The following is a 25,014-nucleotide window of genomic DNA, read 5'->3' on the forward strand; positions in this document are numbered from 1 at the left end:
TGGCATGGCACTTCTTCAAACAATGTGCTGACGACAAGACCCGAGTGGTTTGCACGCTGTGCCATCAGAGCCTGAAGCGAGGCATTAACGTTCTGAACCTGAGCACAACCTGCATGACCAGGCACCTGCATGCAAAGCATGAACTGCAGTGGAGTAAACACCTTAAAACCAAGGAAGTCACTCAGGCTCCCCCTGCTACCTCTTCTGCTGCTGCCGCCTCGGCCTATTCTGCTGCTGCCGCCTCGGCCTATTCTGCTGCTGCCGCCTCGGCCTCTTCCTCCGCCTCTGGAGGAACGTTGGCACCTGCCGCCCAGCAAAACAGGGGATGTACCACCAACACCACCACCACCACCTCCGTCACCAAGCGTCTCAACCATGTCACACGCCAGCGTTCAGCTCTCCATCTCACAAAACATTTGATAGAAAGCGTAAATTCCCACCTAGCCACCCTCGATCCCTGGCCCTGAATGCCAGCATTTCTAAACTACTGGCCTATGAAATGCTGTCATTTAGGCTGGTGGACACAGACAGCTTCAAACAGCTCATGTCGCTTGCTGTCCCACAGCCATTCTGAAACTCATATGTTTGGGGGACAGGCCCCACACCGCACAGGAGTTGTGGCGGGGTATAGAACAACAGACCGACGAGTGGTTGCTGCCGGTGAGCCTCAAGCCCGGCCTGGTGGTGTGTGATAATGGGCGAAATCTCGTTGCAGCTCTGGGACTAGCCAATTTGACGCACATCCCTTGCTTGGCGCATGTGCTGAATTTGGTGGTGCAGAAGTTCATTCACAACTACCCCGACATGTCAGAGCTGCTGCATAAAGTGCGGGCCGTCTGTTCGCGCTTCCGGCGTTCACATCCTGCTGCTGCTCGCCTGTCTGCGCTACAGCGTAACTTCGGCCTTCCCGCTCACCGCCTCATATGCGACGTGCCCACCAGGTGGAACTCCACCTTGCACATGCTGGACAGACTGTGCGAGCAGCAGCAGGCCATAGTGGAGTTTCAGCTGCAGCACGCACGGGTCAGTCGCACTACAGAACAGCACCACTTCACCACCAATGACTGGGCCTCCATGCGAGACCTGTGTGCCCTGTTGCGCTGTTTCGAGTACTCCACCAACATGGCCAGTGGCGATGACACCGTTATCAGCGTTACAATACCACTTCTATGTCTCCTTGAGAAAACACTTAGGGCGATGATGGAAGAGGAGGTGGCCCAGGAGGAGGAGGAGGAGGAGGAAGAGGGGTCATTTTTAGCACTTTCAGGCCAGTCTCTTCGAAGTGACTCAGAGGGAGGTTTTTGGCAACAGCAGAGGCCAGGTACAAATGTGGCCAGCCAGGGCCCACTACTGGAGGACGAGGAGGACGAGGATGAGGAGGAGGTGGAGGAGGATGAGGATGAAGCATGGTCACAGCGGGGTGGCACCCAACGCAGCTCGGGTCCATCACTGGTGCGTGGCTGGGGGGAAAGGCAGGACGATGACGATACGCCTCCCACAGAGGACAGCTTGTCCTTACCCCTGGGCAGCCTGGCACACATGAGCGACTACATGCTGCAGTGCCTGCGCAACGACAGCAGAGTTGCCCACATTTTAACCTGTGCGGACTACTGGGTTGCCACCCTGCTGGATCCACGCTACAAAGACAATGTGCCCACCTTACTTCCTGCACTGGAGCGTGATAGGAAGATGCGCGAGTACAAGCGCACGTTGGTAGACGCGCTACTGAGAGCATTCCCAAATGTCACAGGGGAACAAGTGGAAGCCCAAGGCCAAGGCAGAGGAGGAGCAAGAGGTCGCCAAGGCAGCTGTGTCACGGCCAGCTCCTCTGAGGGCAGGGTTAGCATGGCAGAGATGTGGAAAACTTTTGTCAACACGCCACAGCTAACTGCACCACCACCTGATACGCAACGTGTTAGCAGGAGGCAACATTTCACTAACATGGTGGAACAGTACGTGTGCACACCCCTCCACGTACTGACTGATGGTTCGGCCCCATTCAACTTCTGGGTCTCTAAATTGTCCACGTGGCCAGAGCTAGCCTTTTATGCCTTGGAGGTGCTGGCCTGCCCGGCAGCCAGCGTTTTGTCTGAACGTGTATTCAGCACGGCAGGGGGCGTCATTACAGACAAACGCAGCCGCCTGTCTACAGCCAATGTGGACAAGCTGACGTTCATAAAAATGAACCAGGCATGGATCCCACAGGACCTGTCCGTCCCTTGTCCAGATTAGACATTAACTACCTCCCCATAACCATATATTATTGGACTCCAGGGCACTTCCTCATTCAATCCTATTTTTATTTTCATTTTACCATTATATTGCGAGGCTACCCAAAGTTGAATGAACCTCTCCTCTGCCTGTGTGCTAGGCCTAAATATATGCCAATGGACTGTTGCAGTGGTGGGTGACGTGAAGCCTCATTCTCTGCTATGACATGCAGACTAATTCTCTGCTGACATGAAGACAGATTCTCTGTTACGGGACCTCCCTCCTCTGCCTGGGTGCTGGGCCTAAATATATGCCAATGGACTGTTGCAGTGGTGGGTGACGTGAAGCCTGATTCTCTGCTATGACATGCAGACTAATTCTCTGCTGACATGAAGACAGATTCTCTGTTACGGGACCTCTCTCCTCTGCCTGTGTGTGTGCTGGGCCTAAATATATGCCAATGGACTGTTGCAGTGGTGGCTGACGTGAAGCCTCATTCTCTGCTATGACATGCAGACTAATTCTCTGCTGACATGAAGCCAGATTGTCTGTTACGGGACCTCTCTCCTCTGCCTGTGTGTGTGCTGGGCCTAAATATATGCCAATGGACTGTTGCAGTGGTGGCTGACGTGAAGCCTCATTCTCTGCTATGACATGCAGACTAATTCTCTGCTGACATGAAGACAGATTCTCTGTTACGGGACCTCTCTCCTCTGCCTGTGTGTGTGCTGGGCCTAAATATATGCCAATGGACTGTTGCAGTGGTGGCTGACGTGAAGCCTCATTCTCTGCTATGACATGCAGACTAATTCTCTGCTGACATGAAGCCAGATTGTCTGTTACGGGACCTCTCTCCTCTGCCTGTGTGTGTGCTGGGCCTAAATATATGCCAATGGACTGTTGCAGTGGTGGCTGACGTGAAGCCTCATTCTCTGCTATGACATGCAGACTAATTCTCTGCTGACATGAAGACAGATTCTCTGTTACGGGACCTCCCTCCTCTGCCTGGGTGCTGGGCCTAAATATATGCCAATGGACTGTTGCAGTGGTGGCTGACGTGAAGCCTCATTCTCTGCTATGACATGCAGACTAATTCTCTGCTGACATGAAGACAGATTCTCTGTTACGGGACCTCCCTCCTCTGCCTGGGTGCTGGGCCTAAATATATGCCAATGGACTGTTGCAGTGGTGGGTGACGTGAAGCCTCATTCTCTGCTATGACATGCAGACTGATTCTCTGCTGACATGAAGCCAGATTGTCTGTTACGGGACCTCCCTCCTCTGCCTGGGTGCTGGGCCTAAATATATGCCAATGGACTGTTGCAGTGGTGGCTGACGTGAAGCCTCATTCTCTGCTATGACATGCAGACTGATTCTCTGCTGACATGAAGCCAGATTGTCTGTTACGGGACCTCTCTCCTCTGCCTGTGTGCTAGGCCTAAATATATGCCAATGGACTGTTGCAGTGGTGGCTGACGTGAAGCCTCATTCTCTGCTATGACATGCAGACTGATTCTCTGCTGACATGAAGCCAGATCGTCTGTTACGGGACCTCTCTGCTCTGCCTGTGTGCTAGGCCTAAATATATGCCAATGGACTGTTGCAGTGGTGGGTGACGTGAAGCCTCATTCTCTGCTATGACATGCAGACTGATTCTCTGCTGTCATGAAGCCAGATTGTCTGTTACGGGACCTCTCTGCTCTGCCTGTGTGCTAGGCCTAAATATATGCCAATGGACTGTTGCAGTGGTGGGTGACGTGAAGCCTCATTCTCTGCTATGACATGCAGACTGATTCTCTGCTGACATGAAGCCAGATTGTCTGTTACGGGACCTCTCTCCTCTGCCTGTGTGCTAGGCCTAAATATATGCCAATGGACTGTTGCAGTGGTGGCTGACGTGAAGCCTCATTCTCTGCTATGACATGCAGACTAATTCTCTGCTGACATGAAGCCAGATTGTCTGTTACGGGACCTCTCTCCTCTGCCTGGGTGCTGGGCCTAAATTTATGACAATGGACTGTTGCAGTGGTGGCTGACGTGAAGCCTGATTCTCTGCTATGACATGCAGACTGATTCTCTGCTGACATGAAGCCAGATCCTCTGTTACGGGACCTCTCTCCTCTGCCTGTGTGTGTGCTGGGCCTAAATATATGCCAATGGACTGTTGCAGTGGTGGCTGACGTGAAGCCTCATTCTCTGCTATGACATGCAGACTGATTCTCTGCTGACATGAAGCCAGATTCTCTGTTACGGGACCTCTCTCCTCTGCCTGTGTGTGTGCTGGGCCTAAATATATGCCAATGGACTGTTGCAGTGGTGGCTGACGTGAAGCCTCATTCTCTGCTATGACATGCAGACTAATTCTCTGCTGACATGAAGACAGATTCTCTGTTACGGGACCTCCCTCCTCTGCCTGGGTGCTGGGCCTAAATATATGCCAATGGACTGTTGCAGTGGTGGCTGACGTGAAGCCTCATTCTCTGCTATGACATGCAGACTAATTCTCTGCTGACATGAAGACAGATTCTCTGTTACGGGACCTCTCTCCTCTGCCTGGGTGCCGGGGCCTAAATATCTGAGAATGGACTGTTCCAGTGGTGGGTGACGGGAAGCCAGATTCTCTGCTATGGAACCTCTCTCCAATTGATTTTGGTTAATTTTTATTTATTTAATTTTTATTTTAATTCATTTCCCTATCCACATTGTTTGCAGGGGATTTACCTACATGTTGCTGCCTTTTGCAGCCCTCTAGCTCTTTCCTGGGCTGTTTTACAGCCTTTTTAGTGCCGAAAAGTTCGGGTCCCCATTGACTTCAATGGGGTTCGGGTTCGGGACGAAGTTCGGATCGGGTTCGGATCCCGAACCCGAACATTTCCGGGATGTTCGGCCGAACTTCTCGAACCCGAACATCCAGGTGTTCGCTCAACTCTAGTTATAGCGTTTACAAACTATGGTACAAAAATGTGAATTTCCGCTTTTTGAAGCAGCTCTGACTTTCTGAGCACCTGTCATGTTTCCTGAGGTTCTACAATGCCCAGACAGTACAAACACCCCACAAATGACCCCATTTCGGAAAGTAGACACCCTAAGGTATTCACTGATGGGAATAGTGAGTTCATAGAACTTTTTATTTTTTGTCACAAGTCAGCGGAAAATGATGATTTTTTTTTTCTTACAAAGTCTCATATTCCACTAACTTGTGACAAAAAATAAAAACTTCCATGAACTCACTATGCCAATCACAAAATACCTTGGGGTGTCTTCTTTCCAAAATGGGGTCACTTGTGGGGTAGTTATACTGCCCTGGCATTTTAGGGGCCCAGATGCGTGAGAAGTAGTTTGAAATCAAAATCTGTAAAAAATGACCGGTGAAATCCGAAAGGTGCTCTTTGGAATGTGTGCCCCTTTGCCCACCTAGACTGAAAAAAAGTGTCACACATGTGGTATCGCCGTACTCAGGCGAAGTTGGGGAATGTGTTTTGGGGTGTCATTTTACATATACCCATGCTGGGTGAGAGAAATATCTTGGCAAAAGACAACTTTTCCCATTTTTTTAGACAAAGTTGGCATTTGACCAAGATATTTATCTCACCCAGCATGGGTATATGTAAAATGACACCCCAAAACACATTCCCCAACTTCTCCTGAGTACGGCGATACCAGATGTGTGACACTTTTTTGCAGCCTAGATGCGCAAAGCGGCCCACATTCCTTTAAGGAGGGCATTTTTAGACATTTGGATCCCAGACTTCTTCTCACGCTTTCGGGCCCCTAAAAAGCCAGGGCAGTATAAATACCCCACATATGACCCCATTTTGGAAAGAAGACACCCCAAAGTATTCAATGAGGGGCATGGCGAGTTCATAGAATTTTTTATTTTTTTTTGGCACAAGTTAGCGGAAATTGTTTTTTTTTTTTGTATTTTCTCACAAAGTCTCCCTTTCTGCTAACTTGGGACAAAAATTTCAATCTTTCATGGACTCAATATGCCCCTCACGGAATACCTTGGGGTGTCTTCTTACCGAAATGGGGTCACATGTGGGGTATTTATACTGCCCTGGCATTTTAGGGGCCCTAAAGCGTGAGAAGAAGTCTGGAATATAAATGTCTAAAAAAATTTACGCATTTGGATTCCGTGAGGGGTATGGCGAGTTCATGTGAGATTTTATTTTTTGACACAAGTTAGTGGAATATGAGACTTTGTAAGAAAAATAAAATATCTATTTCCGCTAACTTGTGCCAATTTTTTTTTCTAAATGGAGCCTTACAGGGGGGTGATCAATGACAGGGGGGGTGATCAGGGACTCTGTATAGGGTGATTACCCCCCTGTCATTGATCACCCCCCTGTAAGGCTCTATTCAGACATCCATATGTGTTTTGCGGATCCGATCCATGTATTCGTGGATCCGTAAAAATCATACGGACGTCTGAATGGAGCCTTACAAGGGGGTGATCAATGACAGGGGGGTGATCAATGACAGGGGGGTGATCAGGGAATCTATATGGGTGATCACCCCCCTGTCATTGATCACCCCCCTGTAAGGCTCCATTCAGACGTCCGTTTGTGTTTTGCGGATCCGATCCATGTATCCGTGGATCCGTAAAAATCATACGGACGTCTGAATGGAGCCTTACAGGGGGGTGATCAATGACAGGGGGGTGATCAATGACAGGGGGGTGATCAGGGAATCTATATGGGTGATCACCCCCCTGTCATTGATCACCCCCCTGTAAGGCTCCATTCAGACGTCCGTATGTGTTTTGCGGATCCGATCCATGTATCCGTGGATCCTTAAAAATTATACGGACGTCTGAATGGAGCCTTACAGGGGGGTGATCAATGGCAGGGGGTGATCAGGGAATCTATATGGGTGATCACCCCCTGTCATTGATCACCCCCCTGTAAGGCTCCATTCAAACGTCCGTTTGTGTTTTGCGGATCCGATCCATGTATCCGTGGATCCGTAAAAATCATACGGACGTCTGAATGGAGCCTTACAGGGGGGTGATCAATGACAGGGGGGTGATCAATGACAGGGGGGTGATCAGGGAATCTATATGGGTGATCACCCCCCTGTCATTGATCACCCCCCTGTAAGGCTCCATTCAGACGTCCGTATGTGTTTTGCGGATCCGATCCATGTATCTGTGGATCCGTAAAAATCATACGGACGTCTGAATGGAGCCTTATAGGGGGGTGATCAATGACAGGGGGGTGATCAATGACAAGGGGGTGATCAGGGAATCTATATAGGTGATCACCCCCCTGTAATGCTCCATTCAGACGTCCGTATGTGTTTTGTGGATCCGATCCATGTATCCGTGGATCCGTAAAAATCATACGGATGTCTGAATGGAGCCTTACAGGGGGGGTGATCAATGACAGGGGGGTGATCAATGACAAGGGGGTGATCAGGGAGTCTATATGGGTGATCACCCCCCTGTCATTGATCACCCCCCTGTAAGGCTCCATTCAGACGTCCGTATGTGTTTTGCGGATCCGATCCATGTATCCGTGGATCCGTAAAAATCATACGGACGTCTGAATGGAGCCTTACAGGGGGATGATCAATGACAGGGGTGATCAATGACAGGGGGGTGATCAGGGAATCTATATGGGTGATCACCCGCCTGTCATTGATCACCCCCCTGTAAGGCTCCATTCAGACGTCCGTATGTGTCTTGCGGATCCGATCCATGTATCCGTGGATCCGTAAAAATCATATGGACGTCTGAATGGAGCCTTACAGGGGGGTGATTAATGACAGGGGGGTGATCAGGGAGTCTATATGGGGTGATCAGGGGTTAATAAGTGACAGGGGGGGTGTAGTGTAGTGGTGTTTGGTGCACTTTACTGAGCTACCTGTGTCCTCTGGTGGTCGATCCAAGCAAAAGGGACCACCAGAGGACCAGGTAGCAGGTATATTAGACGCTGTTATCAAAACAGCGTCTAATATACCTGTTAGGGGTTAAAAAAATCGCATCTCCAGCCTGCCAGCGAACGATCGCCGCTGGCAGGCTGGAGATCCTGTCTCTTACCTTCCGATCCTGTGAACACACGCGCCTGTGTGCGCGCGTTCACAGGAAGTCTCGGCTCTCGCGAGATGACCGCGATCCTGCGTTAGGTGGTCCGGAGGCGGTTAAAAAGAATATTGGATAGGGAGACTGCAGGGATAGTTTTTTGAGACTACAGTGAGAGCATATGGAGACAGCAGGGAGACTGCAGGTTGAGTGTAATCACCACGTGCATCTTATCCAACTGCTGCAACATTCATAGTTAATCTGTAATTTTACAGATAGACTTACTGTGCCTCAGTGTTAAAGGGCAGTCTAATATATTGCTGTGTGAATCTTATCCAACTGCTGCGACATTCATAGTTAATCCATTACTTTACAGATAGACTTACTGTGCCTCAGTATTAAAGAGCGGTCTAATACTGTATATTACCACGTGCATCTTGTTCAACTGTTGCCACATCCATAGTTACTCCATTATATTACAAATAGACTTACTGTGCCTCAGTATTAAAGGGTGGTCATATATATTTCATTTATAGCATCTTGTTCAACTGCTGCCACATTCATAATGAATCCGTTATTTTACAGATAGACTTAATGTGCCTCAATATTAAAGGGCAGTTTAATATATTGCCACATGTATCTTGTTCTACTATTGGCACATTCATAGTTAAAGGGAGTCTGTCACCTCCATATGGCCATATACAGTGCTTACATGGCTCTGTAGCTAACCTATACAGGATTGTAATGGTACCTTTGTCTTTGTCTTTAGACTTGCACCAGCAGGAAAAACGAAGTTTTATTCATATGCAAATGAGCACTCGCAAGTGCCCAGGGGAGGAGTTTAGTGTGTAAGTGCCCAGGCTGCTCTGCCTTCTTTACTTTACTCCTCCCCAGTCTCTGCCTTTGCTCGCCCTCCAAGTCTGGACCTATCGATGAGGAAACAGACTTGGAGGGCGGGCAAAGGCAGAGGCTGGGGAGGAGTAAAGTGAAAAGAAGGCAGAGCAGCCTGGGCACCTACACACTGAACTCCTCCCTGAGCACTTGCGAGTGTTCATTTGCATATGAATTAAACTTCATTTTTCCTGCTGGTCCAAGTCTAAAGACAAAGACAAAGGTACCATTACAATCCTGTATAGGTGTGCTACAGAGCCATGTAAGCACTGTATATGGCCATATGGAGGTGACAGACTCCCTTTAATCCGTTACATGGGCAGTGGCAAAAATGTTGCTGTAGCAGGCACAACTAGCAGCAGAAGAAGGATGGGTGGTGGTAGCAGCCGCAGCATCAGGCCAGAGCTGCCACTGTCATCCGGTTGTGTTTTGACCAATAATCTAGCTGTACTGGAATGGTTGACTCGCTCTTCAAAACAGATACACACAGCCAGGAATTGGTGGGTTCCTCTGACACCATGGGCATGGCTCAGGAACTGCCTCTGTGCCCTCTCCTGTCCTGAACTTGCCTCTTGCTTTTGCTACTCCTTTTGCTATCCAAGTAATTTATGCAGCTGCCTCTGCTCAGCTTTTCAGTGAGGATGAGCTTTGTGAGGGCAGTCAGCAGTTACAAGCTAGCACAGACTTGGAGGAGAGGTCCTCTGCAGACTCCTCTAGGCATGCAACTAGCGATGAAGACAGTTGGGTGGGAGCACATGTGAGTGGTCAGGGACGTGAGCAAAAGACGGGTGAGGGTGAAATAAGTCACGACCAAACAGATGTAGCTGATGATGTAGCCCAGGCATGCTCAACCTGCGGCCCTCCAGCTGTTCTAAAACTACAACTCCCACAATGCCCTGCTGTAGGCTGATAGCTGTAGGCTGTTTAGGCATGCTGGGAGTTGTAGTTTTGCAACAGCTGAAGGGCCGCAGGTTGAGCATGCCTGATGTAGCCAATCGCACATGGGAGTTGGGTGAAGAGGGGGGATTGTCATCGGGGGCAAGGATAGCATCATCTCTGTGAGACAGCAGGGTGGAAGCTTACCTGTGAGTCAGCAGGGTGGAAGCATTGGGAGATCTGCAGCCAAATGCAGGAGGAGTACACCATCTGCTACTTGGGAAAATATCTATGAGGAATACGCTAGCAGTGCTTGGATTCATAAAAGCAACGGCAGGCAGGCATCATGCAGTGGTGAAGGGAAAATCACCAGTGTGGGAATTTTTCACCAAGTCGCTGGGGAACATGCAGGCAGTATGCAAGATGTGTGGGCAGAAGATGAGGTCAACACAGGGAGCGTTACCATAAAGTGGCGTGGGAAAACCGTGCCACTCATTTAGCGTTACAGCCTGATGCAGTAACTGCTGCATTTCCCACTGACCAGCACCTCCTCTCCATCAGTCAGGGATCGACAACATCAGCAGAAGGAATCTGTTGTTCCTTCCCTTGAACTCAATGTCATCTATTGCTCCTGATGCTCCTCCTACTCCTCGTCAGTTGTTTAGACAGCAATTGATTACCGAGGCTATTGCAAAAAGAGAACAGTATGTGTGCACTCATCCAACGGACCAGAATCTGAACGTGCATTTGGTCAATTTGATGTGCACTTGGTCAAGTTGCTGGTATTACAGTCCCTCCCTTTCCATGTAGTTGACTCTGCACACTTTAAAGAACTGATGGCTTTTTCCCAGCCAAGGTGTAGAGTCCCAAGCCAACATTACTGTTTCAAAAAAGCTGTGCCAGCCCTGCACACGTACGTTGAGAAGAAGGTGGGCCAGTCCTTAGGCCTCTCGGTGTCTGGTAGAGTTCAGGCCAATCAAGATGGCCACAGTGGCCTCTTCATGCATAAATGGATGAGGTGAGTATGTTTTTTTTTTTTTTTTTTTTACTGCCATTTCAGGGAAAATGTATTCGTTACCACGAAGCATGAGGAAATTTGGCTTTGTGATGAATCAAATTTTCCCTGAAATTCGGATCAATGCCCACTTTGGATACTTTGATTAGCTCAACCCTAATCTTTAGCCTAGGCAATTTACCTTCACTTTAGGCACATAAGGCACATGCAGAGCCAAAACAAAGCCCTTAAACCAGATTTTTGTAACCCTATTATTTATCTAGAAAAGTTAACCGCTGATGACCTTCATGTTCATCCTACTGCAAACCTCTTTAAACAACATCATAAGGCCTCATGCACACGGCCGTTGTTAGCCTGCACCTGTGCTGCGGACCAGGAAATTGCGGTCCACAATGCATGGACACTGACCATGTAACCGCTGTGTGCGGACCCATTTACTTGAATGGGGTGTGTCATCGGCATCCAATGGCCTGCACCGCTAAAAAGTAGCGTATATTTTTACGCTGCGGAGGCACATACAGAAAACCTATGGAAGCACTATGTAGTGCTTCCATGGTTTTCCGTGCCTCCACTCCAGACCGCAACTTCTGGACCCACTTGAATCTGCATCCTTGATACAGTGCACAAACGGCCGGTGGCTGTATAGTGCCAACAACAGCCGTGTGCCAAAAGCTTAGCTCCTTGAACCGATTTAATAGCTTATAAAAAAAAGAAACAAAGAAAAGAAACATGGGTTATGACTACGTCTTGTTTGCAGGAAAAAGGTATGGAAGATAAAATTTATACTTGGAAGAATTTATCAGCTTTAAAAAAAAAAATTATAATAATTCTCTTAAAACAAACGAACAAAAAACATCAAAACTAATTCAGAAATGCACAGTGTGAAGAAAGAATAACAGTAGTGTAACTGTACCAAAGCAGCAAGGAGCTAACAGAACATCTTATCAATTATATTGTAAATCTTTTATAGTACCTTAATAATGTGATGCTTCTTGTCCAGTGTTGGCATCTTAAACATCTGGCACCAATATGTTGTGTCTTTATCTGGAATAGGAACCTGTCTTAAAACATACATATAGCTTCATATTTATCGTGTTTTTTAATTTACAATGGTATTATGAAAAGTATGCATAAACTCCTAAGATCGTGTTCAGACAGAGCAGTTTTGGTGATATTTTAGTGTTTTTTTCCCAAACCAAAAACAATAAGTGAACTTAAGAATAAGTTTAAAAGACACATTTTTATTTCCCTTTTTTGATCAAATCCAATTTTTGCTTTGCTAGCTGTTTTGATACTCAATTCTTAAATTTTCCAGGGGAAAAAGACCAAAAGTTTTCCCTAAATTGCTCTGTGTGAACATGGACTATGCACCCAAGACACAGGATTTTTTGAATCATCCCAGTTACAGCTAAAAAAAAAAAAAATATATAAAACTGCATCAAACTGGCTAGCGTGACCTGGCCTGATAAACAATGGTGTAATACAGCTTAATTTAACTCAACGTTACATAAAACTATTATAAAGAGCCATGGCCTTATTGTACCTCCCTATGCCTATGTTTTCTTTTGGATTACTTATGAATTCTATTGGCGAAAAAAAAAAAAATGTATGCTATGTTTCATTAGACATCTTATATGGTGCTATTCTTACCTGGAAGCATTATTTCGGTAGGAAGTAGATCTTGTATACAGTGCCATACAGAGGCACCACATAATAGCACATGGATTGCCTACAGCTTCACAGTATGAAGTTGCTATGACTACATAGGTTGCATGTGGCTTTGTATAGGCTTTGTGAACACAGCTCAGAAGCATTCTGTGAAATCCTATCACCCAAGTAATTATGTATGTAGAAATATTTTAAAATACAGCACAATATAACAGTATATTCTTGCCATATGTGCAGATTATATCTCTTTGCATGTTATTGCATAGCTAAAGCCTGATGGAGAATTGATAGGTAAAAAATAGCAGAATATTAATTAAAACTTACGTACTGATTTGTGAAATTGAAAGATGGAGTCTCATCAGATATATAATTTTTTCTTTCAGGATTTAACAATCGTAAACTCTTCTGACCGCGATTTAATCCATGGTAAATTGGACCAGTGGCTTCAATGTCATTAGCATGGTATGCCCAAATTACTCTTACTGTGCTTTCCTGTAATGGCAGAAAATATATTTACTTTTTACTACAGAGTACACTTTATTATATGAATATGGCACTATACTTACATCCTATTATGGCTACTGTTTTTTAATTATTGAAAAAACTCTTTGCATTACTTATTATTATAAAATTATAATCTGTATTAGACCTCCATCACACCATTAATTTTTGGCATTTTAATTTGGTGGTAAAAAATTCAATTCATTTTTTATGTGTTTTTCATGTTTTTCGCTTTTTATCTGCTCTATTTTTGCAGCATTTTTAAAGGGAGTTTTCCGGGAGTACAATATTGATGACCTGTCTTCAGGATAGGTCATCAACATTTTATTCATATATATTATCAGTACTGAACTCCTGGAAAATTCCTTTAACTAAAGTATTTTCAGGTGTTTTTCAACTGCCACAGGGATTCATATAGGAAAAATGCATTAAATAGGACGTGTCATCTTTCCTGATTTGCTTGCTTTAATAGCTTCATGCATTCCCAATGTAATAACAATTCTGGAACATAGCAGTCTGCAGTAAGGGTACAGAGGGGTGTTGCCAGTAGGGGTGTGTACCTACACACTCTAACAATGGCAGCACTGACTGGATAAAGTCAGACTGGGCAGGGACACCTTCCCCCCCCCCCCCCCCGAACTGATTAACACCCCTCTGTACCCTTACTGCAGACTGCTAGCAATTCGTTTATAACTTCTAGTTGAAATAATAAAAGAATGGCACCATGGCATCAAAGAGTCATAAGAATAGTTGCTCCAGAATTGTTATTACATGAATGCATGTAGTTGTTAAAACAGGCATGCCAGGAGAGGTGACAGGTCCTCTTTAAAAAAATAAATATATTTTATTTATATATATATATATATATATATATATATATTGTGGGGATTCGCTTTGGTAGGCAGGGTAAGCGGACGCAGTACAGAGGCAAAAACAAGGTTTAAATCAAAGTTCAGTGTTTATTCACACATAGCAAGAAAACAAGCCAAAAGAAAGTGTTCAGTTTTGGTGCCTGTTCACACCACACAAAGTTCACAGTGCAAAAAGACGTCACCTGGTCAGCAGATGATTTTCACCCAGAGTCCGCAGCAGTCTTTAGTGGCCTGTTTCCCCAGCCTATGGCTCACACAAACAGATGACTCAGTGTCTCCAAACCACAGACTCCTCAGCTCCTCTGTCATGGAGGATAATCCACACCTGAACATGCTGGCTGGGTTTTTTATATTCCAGCCAAAACCCGGCCTGGAACCGTGGGGAACAGCCACCCACCCTGCTCTTTGGCTGCTCCCAATAAGAACCGGCCCGGATTGGCTTTACAGCCATTCTAACAGTTGAAGTGTCAGATTGCACTACAGACCTGACACTTCAGGAAAAACCCGGTTCTTACCTCACCGAGGCCAGGAACCTCGGTGACACGTATCTTCCGTCAAAGACGGCTCCTTGTTCCTTCTTACATACCTCCCCCCTTTGTTCAACCCTGAGGGGGTGAACACTTGCCAGACAGTGTACGCGGGATAGGGCATCCGCGTTTCCCTGTAACCTGCCTGCCCTGTGTTCCACGGAAAACTTAAAATTTTGCAAAGATAAGAACCACCTGGTGACCCGAGCATTCCTCTCTTTGGCCTGGCTCATCCATTTCAAAGGGGAGTGGTCGGTCACCAGACGGAACCTTCTCCCCAAAAGGTAGTAGCGGAGAGACTCGAGTGCCCACTTGATGGCCAGGCACTCTCTCTCCACTATACTGTACCTAGTCTCGGCTGGGGTGAGCTTCCGGCTGAGGAAGACAACGGGATGCTCCTCCCCGTCAATATCTTGAGATAGTACAGCACCGAGACCTACCTCAGAGGCATCGGTCTGCACTATAAACTCCCTTTTGAAGTCGGGCGCCACCAAAACCGGGGACCCACACAGGGCCGACTTCAAAGCGGAGAAAGCCTTTTCCGCCTGCTCATTCCAGTGGACCGTCACTGACTTGCGTCCCTTCAAAAGGCCTGTCAATGGTGCGGCGACTGTAGCAAAATTGGGGACAAACCTCATATAGTACCCCACCATACCCAGGAACGATTTTACTTGCCGAGTAGAGACAGGTCGGGGCCAATTCCTAATTGCCTCAATTTTGTTCACCTGAGGTTTGATCACTCCGCGCCCAATGACATACCCCAGGTACTTGGTCTCTTCTAACCCTATCGAGCACTTTTTTGGGTTAGCGGTTAAGCAAGCCTTCCTAAGGGAGTCCACTACAGCCTGGACTTTAGGTAAGTGACTTTCCCAGTCGTTGCTATGGACAACGATATCGTCCAGGTACGCTGAAGCGTATCGACGATGTGGACGGAGTACAATATCCATTAACCTTTGAAACGTGGCGGGAGCGCCATGTAGACCAAAGGGTAATACCTTGTACTGATACAGCCCCTCTGGCGTGACGAAAGCCGTTTTTTCTTTGGCAGCCTCCGTCAAGGGTACCTGCCAGTACCCTTTGGTGAGGTCCAACACAGAAAAATACCGGGCTTGGCCCAACTTTTCAATAAGCTCATCCACTCGGGGCATGGGATACGCGTCAAACTTGGACACCTCATTAAGTTTGCGGAAGTCATTACAAAACCGCAATGTCCCGTCTGGCTTGGGTATTAATACTATCGGACTGGCCCACTCACTTTTTGACTCCTCGATGACACCCAGCTGGAGCATTAGCTGCACTTCCTCCGTGATGGCTTGTCGCCTAGCCTCGGGTACCCGGTAAGGTTTTAACCGGACTTTCGCCTGAGGCTCAGTGACAATGTCATGCCGGATTACGAACGTGCGTCCAGGGAGGTCTGAGAACACATCCGTATTCCGACTAATGAACTCCCTGGCTTCCTGAGCCTGTTTAGAGGAGAGGCTGTCAGCAATTTTCACTGTGACAGCCGCTTCCCCTGCTTCAGACTGAGGGGCCAAAACCGCTTCCCCTAGGAACCCTGGTCGTGGGCTGTCTTCCGTACAGGTTTCCCTTTCCTTCCACGGCTTGAGCAGATTCACATGGTACACCTGCTCCGGCTTTCGCCTCCCTGGCTGATGTACTTTGTAATCTACTGGTCCAATTTTTTCTAGTACCTCGTAGGGCCCCTGCCACCTAGCTAGGAACTTACTATCTACCGTTGGTACCAGAACCAACACCCGATCACCCGGGTTAAAGTTTCGGACCCGAGCCTGCCGATTATAGACCCTACTCTGGGCTCGCTGCGCTGCCTCCATATGCTCCCTAACCAGAGGTAACACTGTTTCCATCCGTCCCTGCATCTGGGTGACATACTCAACTACACTTTTGTGCGGTGTGGTTTGTTGTTCCCACGCCTCTTTGGCGATGTCTAATAAACCACGAGGGTGTCTGCCGTATAGTAGTTCGAAGGGCGAGAACCCAGTAGAGGCCTGGGGCACTTCTCGCACTGCGAACATGAGATAGGGCAGAAGAAGGTCCCAGTCCCTCCCATCCTTAGACACCACTCTTTTCAGCATATTTTTTAACGTCTGGTTAAACCTCTCTACCAGGCCATCCGTTTGCGGATGATACACGGATGTCCGTAACTGTTTTATTTGGAGCAACTTACAGAGTTCCCTCATGACCTTGGACATAAATGGGGTCCCTTGGTCAGTTAGAACCTCCTTAGGCAGACCCACTCTAGAAAACATTTCCATTAACTCCTTAGCTATGAGTTTGGCTGACGTATGACGCAATGGCACCGCCTCCGGGTACCGCGTGGCGTAGTCGAGGATGACCAGGATGTGCTGGTGCCCTCTAGCTGACTTCGGTACTGGGCCTATAAGATCCATAGCGATCCGCTCGAAGGGAACCTCAATAATCGGGAGAGGGACCAGAGGACTACGGAAATGTGGCTGGGGGCTGGTTATCTGGCAGGTTGGGCAAGACTTGCAAAACTCTTCTACCTCTCTGAACACACTGGGCCAGTAAAACCGCTGTAAAATCCGGTCCTGCGTTTTCTGCTGGCCCAGGTGTCCCCCAAGAACATGTTGGTGGGCTAATTTCAACACAAGCTTGCGATATGCCTGGGGCACCACCAGCTGTTCAATATGTTCACCCCGTAGTTTATTTACCCGTACAGCATCTCCTGTTGAACCACAAAACGGGGGAACATAGATTCGGCCCCCGGTTGTTGCGGCTCACCCTCAACTACTACCACATTTTCCCAGGCTCGAGATAGAGTCGGATCCTGGTGTTGTGCTGTACCGAAATTATCCCTAGAGACATTGAGGTCTGCCAGCTCAGGACCCGGCGGCAAATCCTCTACGTCTCCCACCATCACACTTAACGGGGTTGTCTCCCCCTCTTCCACCGAAGTGGCGGTCACCCCTACTGCTGGTCCTTCTGACTCAGGTTCCCAAGGTTCTGGCCTCCCCCCTGAGTCAGGCCACTCTGCTAGGGGTACATCTGTCTCCCGGGTAACTTTCGTATCCGGCCAGAGTGCCGGGAACCCGGGGAAGTCTCTCCCAATGATCAAGTCATATGGTAGCTTTGTGGCGACGGCCACCTCATGCATCCACCTGCCGGCCACCATTGACAGAGAGACCAGGGCGGTGGGATACTCCTTTAAGTCCCCATGTATGCAAACAACACCGACTCTTCGGCCAGTATACTCAGCCGGCCGCACCAGGGCAGCTCTTACCAGGGACACCAGGCTCCCTGAATCCAGCAGAGCCACCGCCAGAGTGCCCCCCACTTCCACCTGGCACAGGTGGCTTTTGTCCATAGTCTCTGAAGTTCCTGTGGCACAGAACATCCTGGCATATAATGAGTGGCGGAAGCCATAGTTGGTGTCCATGGGTTCCCCCCGATGGGGACAGTCAGCCCTTATGTGTCCAGGCTCCTGACAACGCCAGCAGACCACCGGGTTGGGGTCGGCAGGGGGTACATCCCGGGCAGGTCTAGCTGGCACCGGCCGCCGGGTCTGGGGTGGAGTTTTCCGGGGTTTGACTGGCCCCCTCCCAAAAAAAAACCCCTGTAGATTTCTGGAGGCCTCATAGCGCTCCACCAGGTCGACCATCTCCAGGGCATTATTCGGCGACACCTGGCCGATCCAGTGCTGGAGAGGGTACGGCAAAGCCCTCCAAAACACATCCGCCAACAGCCGATCCAACATAGCAGTGGGAGTCAACATGTCCGGCTGCAGCCATTTTTGCAAACGGTGCAGCAGATCATAATATTGTGGTCTAGCGGGTTCAGCCGGGTTAAATTCCCACTGATGCACCCTCTGGGCCCGGACCAATACATTCACCCCGAGTCTCGCCAGGATCTCACCTTTTACTGTCGGGTAGTCGGCCGCCTGATCATCGGGGAGATCAAACAATACTTGCTGGGGACCGGACGCCAGGAACGGAGCAACGACCTCAGCCCACTGGTCTCGGGGTAACTTTTCCCTCACGGCCACTTTTTCGAAGACCGCCAGATAGGTCTCGAGGTCATCCGAGGAGTCATCTTCGGAATCGCCGCGCGGACAGCTTTCCAGGCATCGTGGACATTCTGGGACGCTCCTGACACCTGCAACGCCATCACATGTTGCAACAGCAGCTGGTTCGTTTCTTGTTGCTGCTTGTTAGCCTCCCTCTGCTGCAAGTTAGCCTCCACAAGGGCCTTCACGACCGCCTCCATTTTGTCAGGGGATACGGGTCGTAACCTTGCCGGCTTAATGTAGGACATGCACTTGTGCCCGGATAAACAAAAACTTTTTCGGCCTTCAGGCCTGCCTCACTGCGTTTGCCCGCATTCTCCACCAAATGTGGGGATTCGCTTTGGTAGGCAGGGTAAGCGGACGCAGTACAGAGGCAAAAACAAGGTTTAAATCAAAGTTCAGTGTTTATTCACACATAGCAAGAAAACAAGCCAAAAGAAAGTGTTCAGTTTTGGTGCCTGTTCACACCACACAAAGTTCACAGTGCAAAAAGACGTCACCTGGTCAGCAGATGATTTTCACCCAGAGTCCGCAGCAGTCTTTAGTGGCCTGTTTCCCCAGCCTATGGCTCACACAAACAGATGACTCAGTGTCTCCAAACCACAGACTCCTCAGCTCCTCTGTCATGGAGGATAATCCACACCTGAACATGCTGGCTGGGTTTTTTATATTCCAGCCAAAACCCGGCCTGGAACCGTGGGGAACAGCCACCCACCCTGCTCTTTGGCTGCTCCCAATAAGAACCGGCCCGGATTGGCTTTACAGCCATTCTAACAGTTGAAGTGTCAGATTGCACTACAGACCTGACACTTCAGGAAAAACCCGGTTCTTACCTCACCGAGGCCAGGAACCTCGGTGACACGTATCTTCCGTCAAAGACGGCTCCTTGTTCCTTCTTACAATATATATATATATATATATATACACACACACAACTTGCCACATTTTTACAAAAATGTCAAAAATGCTAAATATGCACAAAGATCACACAAAAAAAAGCATGATAAAATATTCTTTGTAGTGAATTTCATAATTTACAAATTTAAAGTATTATCTGGAAAACTGTGAAAATGTCATTAAAATACTATGAAAAATATGGAAAATAATTGACATTGACAATTTACAGAAAGGTTTGTAAAATCAGTCCCATACATTTGAATTTGTTTGTTTTTTTCTACTGTGTATGCATGTTTTTTTTTTGTAAGCCACATGAATGGATTAGTCACAGAAACTTCTGTGTAAAATCTGCCACGTGGGAATTTATCTTTAGGGTACAGTAGGTCCACATGAAATGTATATGATACAAATTTTCTATCCTGATTTTGTGGGTGGAAAATCCACAGCGTATTACACCTACAACATATCAATTTATGCTGTGGATTTCCACAGCAAATTTCATCTGCACGGTGCATTGGGTGAAATTTTCTAAAACTCAGCTACAAATCAGCATGTAAACACATGGATTTTGGTTCATTGTGGATTTGCAATGCACTCACAGACCACTGCATAAAGGGTTAATGTGCTTGGCTGTACATATGGATAAGGGGTAAGATATAGTTGCCCAGTGTAGGCCAGTCCCACCCTCTTGGAGTAGAAGCTGCTCAGTTAAATGGAGGGAACGCTGTGTGAGTTGAAAAGACTGCAGTTCAGTTATCGTAGAGCAGTAAGCAAATTGGCAGCCCTAAGAGAAAGAATTGCTGAATATAGCAAAATGTTTAAATTATCAGCCAAAAAAGGAATAATGCTGAACAAGTGTCAGAGAAGGTAAAGCATATACTTTGTGCAACACGCCAGACCTGCAGGGTATAGCGAGGTGAGGACACGGTTATGGGCAATCGAGGGTTACTCACTGTATTGGAGAACCCTGGGCAGGCGCGTGGCAGTGAAGGAGAGGTAGACACGGTTCCTCTGGGGCACACTCTGTATGTAGGGACCAGGCCTGATGGTGGATGAGGTGCCCTGGATGTTACGGGTATTTTGAGTGCCTGGGGCAAGGTCCCTTTAAGGTTTGTGACGCCAGTGCCTTTGACGGTGGCACACCGGTTGGTAGTTGGAATGATGGAGGTACACAGGTAGTATAGTGAACCAAACGTTACTTTACTGAACAGTCCAACTTTGTACAAGCAGGTGGTAACACAGTCCTTAAATCACAGTTTCACAAGTAGGTTTTTTTCACAAAATGGCAGGTATTAATTATGCAAGATACGCAGAGGGTAAATTCACAATGCACTCAGAAGCAGGTTGTACCTTTCCTCTGAAATAGCGTACACTGTACTTTTCTAGAACTCCTGTCTGGCTTTCTATCCCAAGGCCCGGATGCCTAAAGGGTGGCTTAAATCCTTGGTAATTATATCTTCCTCTGGTATTAATTAAATCCTTGCGTTAACTTCTATCTGCATCTGCCCATCAGGGTTACTTATCTTTCCCTGGAATTTCCTTACTTAGCTGGTGATTGACTGTGGGTTTCTCCCAGGAGGTTCTGTCCTGCAACTGGGGTGTCTTCAGAGCTAACTAAGGCTCTCTTGGCTTCAGGCAGGCTGGATCTCCTCACTAGCCTCCTGGTCATAGCTAGCAGCCAGGGCTATCAAGCTGCATGTCAGGAGCAGGCTTTATAACCTCTGTCTTCTCAGACTCCTGACTCTGCACACACTAACACTCCCTGTCTGGGCCTGGACATTTATACTAGGGGCTCCCTATCTCCCTCTAGTGTCTGGGATGTCTAACTACACCCAACTAGGCCTGCTATTGCATCATACAGGGGAACTTTGCATAGAAAAACACATTAGAACATACATTAAATGCACAATTAAATATAACATTTCTGTTCCTTGTGAGTAGGAGTAACGCGCACACCAATTGAACCTTGTGTAGTGCCCACCCCTACCTAGTGGGACACTACATTTGGCTGTAGGCTTCCCTGCATCTTAGTTGCGTTGAGGGTACTGTGGCAATACTGATATAGAGAGAGCAAGAGGACGATTGTGTAGGTTATTTGGAAAGGAACTCAGAGGGGACTTCTGTATTGCCTTCACCCCCTATACACAGCTTTAGCAAAGCTGTCTATGCAACGTGTGTGATAATAACTGTGCCTACCTCTGCCAGAATGTGTATTTGTGAACTGCTGAAGTTTCTAGTAAATTGGTTCATCTGTTACCTCTGACGTTTGCCTGTACCATTTTTAAGACATTGCATTTTGCCACTTTCATGAGATCCCTGCTTTGCACCTCAAAAGTTCACCTACACCAAGGGCATCCCACCTAACACCAGGCAGGGGCACCAAACCTAGGGTATGCCCCAAGGGGAGGAAAGAGAGTGCCTCCCTTTACTGTGCAGGCAACTGAGAGTGGGAGAAAGAACACCACCATAAGTGCTATCACTTACCATAGCCATTACTCCCATCCTCTCTGCCTCACCACTACCCCGCGGGCTGCTGCAGATTTTGCGACATAATTGCAGCAAAATCCATGTCTAAAAATCCATCTCATGTGGACATAACCTTGTACTGTAGTTTTGTGCTGCATTCATAATTCTGCAGGGTTACATAAAAAAAAAAATCTCCCAGCATTCCTTCCAGGTTCTGAATTTTTTCTGTTGATTTACATTCTGGTAACACAAAATATATCAAAGGGTCACCCCAGGCAAAAATCCTTTGGTTAAAGTCATGCTTCTATAAATCAAGAAAAATGTCTGTACCTTGTGTCTTGTCTACTGATTCTGCAGATTACCATTTTATACAGATTCATCCAATACATTAGAAACTGTAAAGTACTATACTTGGCAAGTAAACAATAAGAAAAATCTGTGAAAATCCTAGCATCCCCTTTTGCTCTCTGGAATCATCTATTAGTTGACTTAAATGATAGTTTAGTATGGTGTTTGCATTGCTTACCGTTATATTTTTATCATGTGGGTCACATGTTTGCAGAGGTCTGCTGAATTTAAGGGTTGTATGTGTTCCATTTTCCATTGCATATTCAAGTTTATAGCTTTGTTGAGGGTCCATGTGAAGGACTCTGTTGTCATCTGTAAAATAATCCTATTAGGAAAAAAGATAAATGCATTGATATGGTGAACAAAATTATTTCCTGCTTCTAAAGCGACAGTATATTCAGTAGCGCTGTATAAATATTATCATTATTTACATAATTTACTGCTGCCATAGAGGCTCAATTTCAAACCCATGCAGTACACATACACACTATGTCCAATATCATTCAAAATGATGTTTGTGAAGTAAGCCATCTGGAAATGTGATGTACCATATCTGTTTTTGATTCTAGCCCTACTAGATAGATAATAAAAACTAAGGTAGTAACAGAAATAACAAATTTTCTGCCTGTTATATATGTCATTACTATGTTCAAATCATTTGCTTTTGGCTACAAAGTAGAAAAAAGTTAGCAAGTTACTTCACTAATTATCAGTGGAATATAGTACCATAAGCACTAAGAGTGTCTATATTTTTCTGGCACACAAGCTATGGTTTGCAGTAATAATTTCTATGTTAACATACCCATAACTTGAAACTCCTAAAGGGGGCGGACTAGCCTTAGACCCTACAGGGAAATTTCCAGGTGGGCCTATGCCCTGAGGGTCACCCAAGACTTCCTCATGGCAGCAGGCCAGGTATGTGCTCTGATGAATTTAACTCCAGGACAACGATACAGTGGAATACTACAACAGAGGCTGCAGTAGTTTGTGCTACACTGTGGTGTCTGGTTCTGCCTGGGTGGCAATTTGTGCTCCACAATGATATTGGTGGCCATGCCCACTTCTGCTGTCCCTCCCTACTTGTGTTAGCCCTGACTACTTGTGCTGTCCTGCCTTCTGTCAATTTGCATCCATCTACAACATAGAGACACTTTTAGGTTTTATTTATAAGTCCTCTTTAAGTTCCGAGTCTGCCACTGTGAAGTAGAGAAGAGCAAATCAACTGTAAAAGAATCAGATTGAACATAAGTTTTGTAAATATTCAAGGTGGACTTGAATCCCAATTCAGGCAAAATTTGGAGAGAAAGAGAGATAGAGAGAGAGAGGAAAAATATGAATACACAAAATAAGGAAAAAAGTGAGAGACTAGTGAAAAAAAGTCCTATGGGACCTCACATTGTCATACACAAATTTTCAAACTAGTTGGAGCACTTTCGATTCTGGTAGAATCGATTCTGACCTGAATCAAACTGGTCAACTAATTTAGCTGAATAAAACCAAAATGGAATTTTAAATAATTAGCTCTTCAAATATCCTTGACCACAGTTCAAAATCTGCAACAGGGCAAAGTGTCATTTATACAAATGGTCCTCAGAAGCCAGCATCCCAATCAGCTTGCATCTCCTATAGTGCCTCCTATAGGCCCTCGTGATTGGACCCCCCAGATGCCACATTCAACACTGATCGCAACATCCACTGCCAGTGCAGGGGTTATTAATACTGCCGTCTAAAATGCTGGTCTTAATAAATGACCCCCTATGTACTCGCTGTACCACTAGTCAGATATACCATCCAGGAGAAGGGTATCTAATTGTGAGAGTCCCCACATATCAATTCAGGACATAATTAAAAATAAATTTAGTCCTTAGAAGGTCTTAAAATTAGGTAGATATAAGATGAACAACAGCACACAACAAATTCCACCATTTCTAGATACAACTTTATAATTAAAGTGGGACTGTAACAGTTTACACCAATTTAACATATAAAATACAACAATTTTACACAATAAAATAATTCTGACAAAATTTTAACCATGTAAAACCACCCCTCCTCTTACAAATCTTCTGAAAATGTATAAGATAATGACCTGTTATACAGGACAATTGCTATAGGCAAAAATTAATTCCTATATGGGTCTATATTACAATGAAACTGTCCCGTTCATATCTTTTACTAAAATTGCTACACTGTCCTACTAAGATCCAATGTAGTGGATAATCTACAATTGGACTAAACTTTTTAAGAACACTATCTTCCAGACTTTCCAAGCAACAACCTACTAAAATTACTGCATTTTCCACTTTACATTATTGTCAACATGCACCCCCCAAATATTTATAAGTATTAACAATCTCCATGATATGACCTCCAATTATAACTGGGCTAACAATACATATTCCGTCCAAAACATCTCCTTAGTGTTTGAGGCATTAATTACCAATCCATTCTTTCTACACCATTCTACAAACTCATTTATAGGGTTTTTGTCACCTATTAAATTAACCCTATTAAACTTGCTGACATAGCGATGTGCTAATGTCAGCTGAACCTAACTAGCTCATCTCCCTACATTCAAGTGTATTGACATCCTCAATACAGCGATCCAGATGAACGCTGCAGCGGGGCAAGGAATAGGCATCTTCCTTTCCTGTTCCTCTGATAGGCTGCAGCTTTTC

At 46.4% G+C, this 25,014-nt stretch overlaps 1 protein-coding gene across 2 annotated transcripts in view; it reads right to left on the reverse strand.

The window, feature by feature from the left end:
• The window catches only part of MOXD1 (monooxygenase DBH like 1), a 151,050-nt gene extending 128,380 nt beyond the window's left edge, over positions 1-22,670 (reverse strand). The window contains exons 1-3 of one of the 2 annotated variants that reach the window (XM_044292465.1): positions 22,515-22,670; positions 13,012-13,175; positions 11,989-12,076 (exon numbers count right to left, since the gene is read on the reverse strand). In XM_044292465.1, the coding sequence (XP_044148400.1) occupies positions 11,989-12,076; positions 13,012-13,175; positions 22,515-22,628 (366 nt within the window). In that variant the 5' untranslated portion in view covers positions 22,629-22,670. Of the gene's footprint in view, positions 1-11,988; positions 12,077-13,007; positions 13,176-22,514 lie in introns of both variants that reach the window. The other variant, XM_044292466.1, reaches the window with a different exon arrangement.
• Positions 22,671-25,014: the final 2,344 nt, after the last annotated feature.

This window comes from Bufo gargarizans, chromosome 4 (genome assembly GCF_014858855.1).
Source record: "Bufo gargarizans isolate SCDJY-AF-19 chromosome 4, ASM1485885v1, whole genome shotgun sequence".
NCBI classification, from domain to species: Eukaryota; Metazoa; Chordata; class Amphibia; order Anura; family Bufonidae; genus Bufo; species Bufo gargarizans.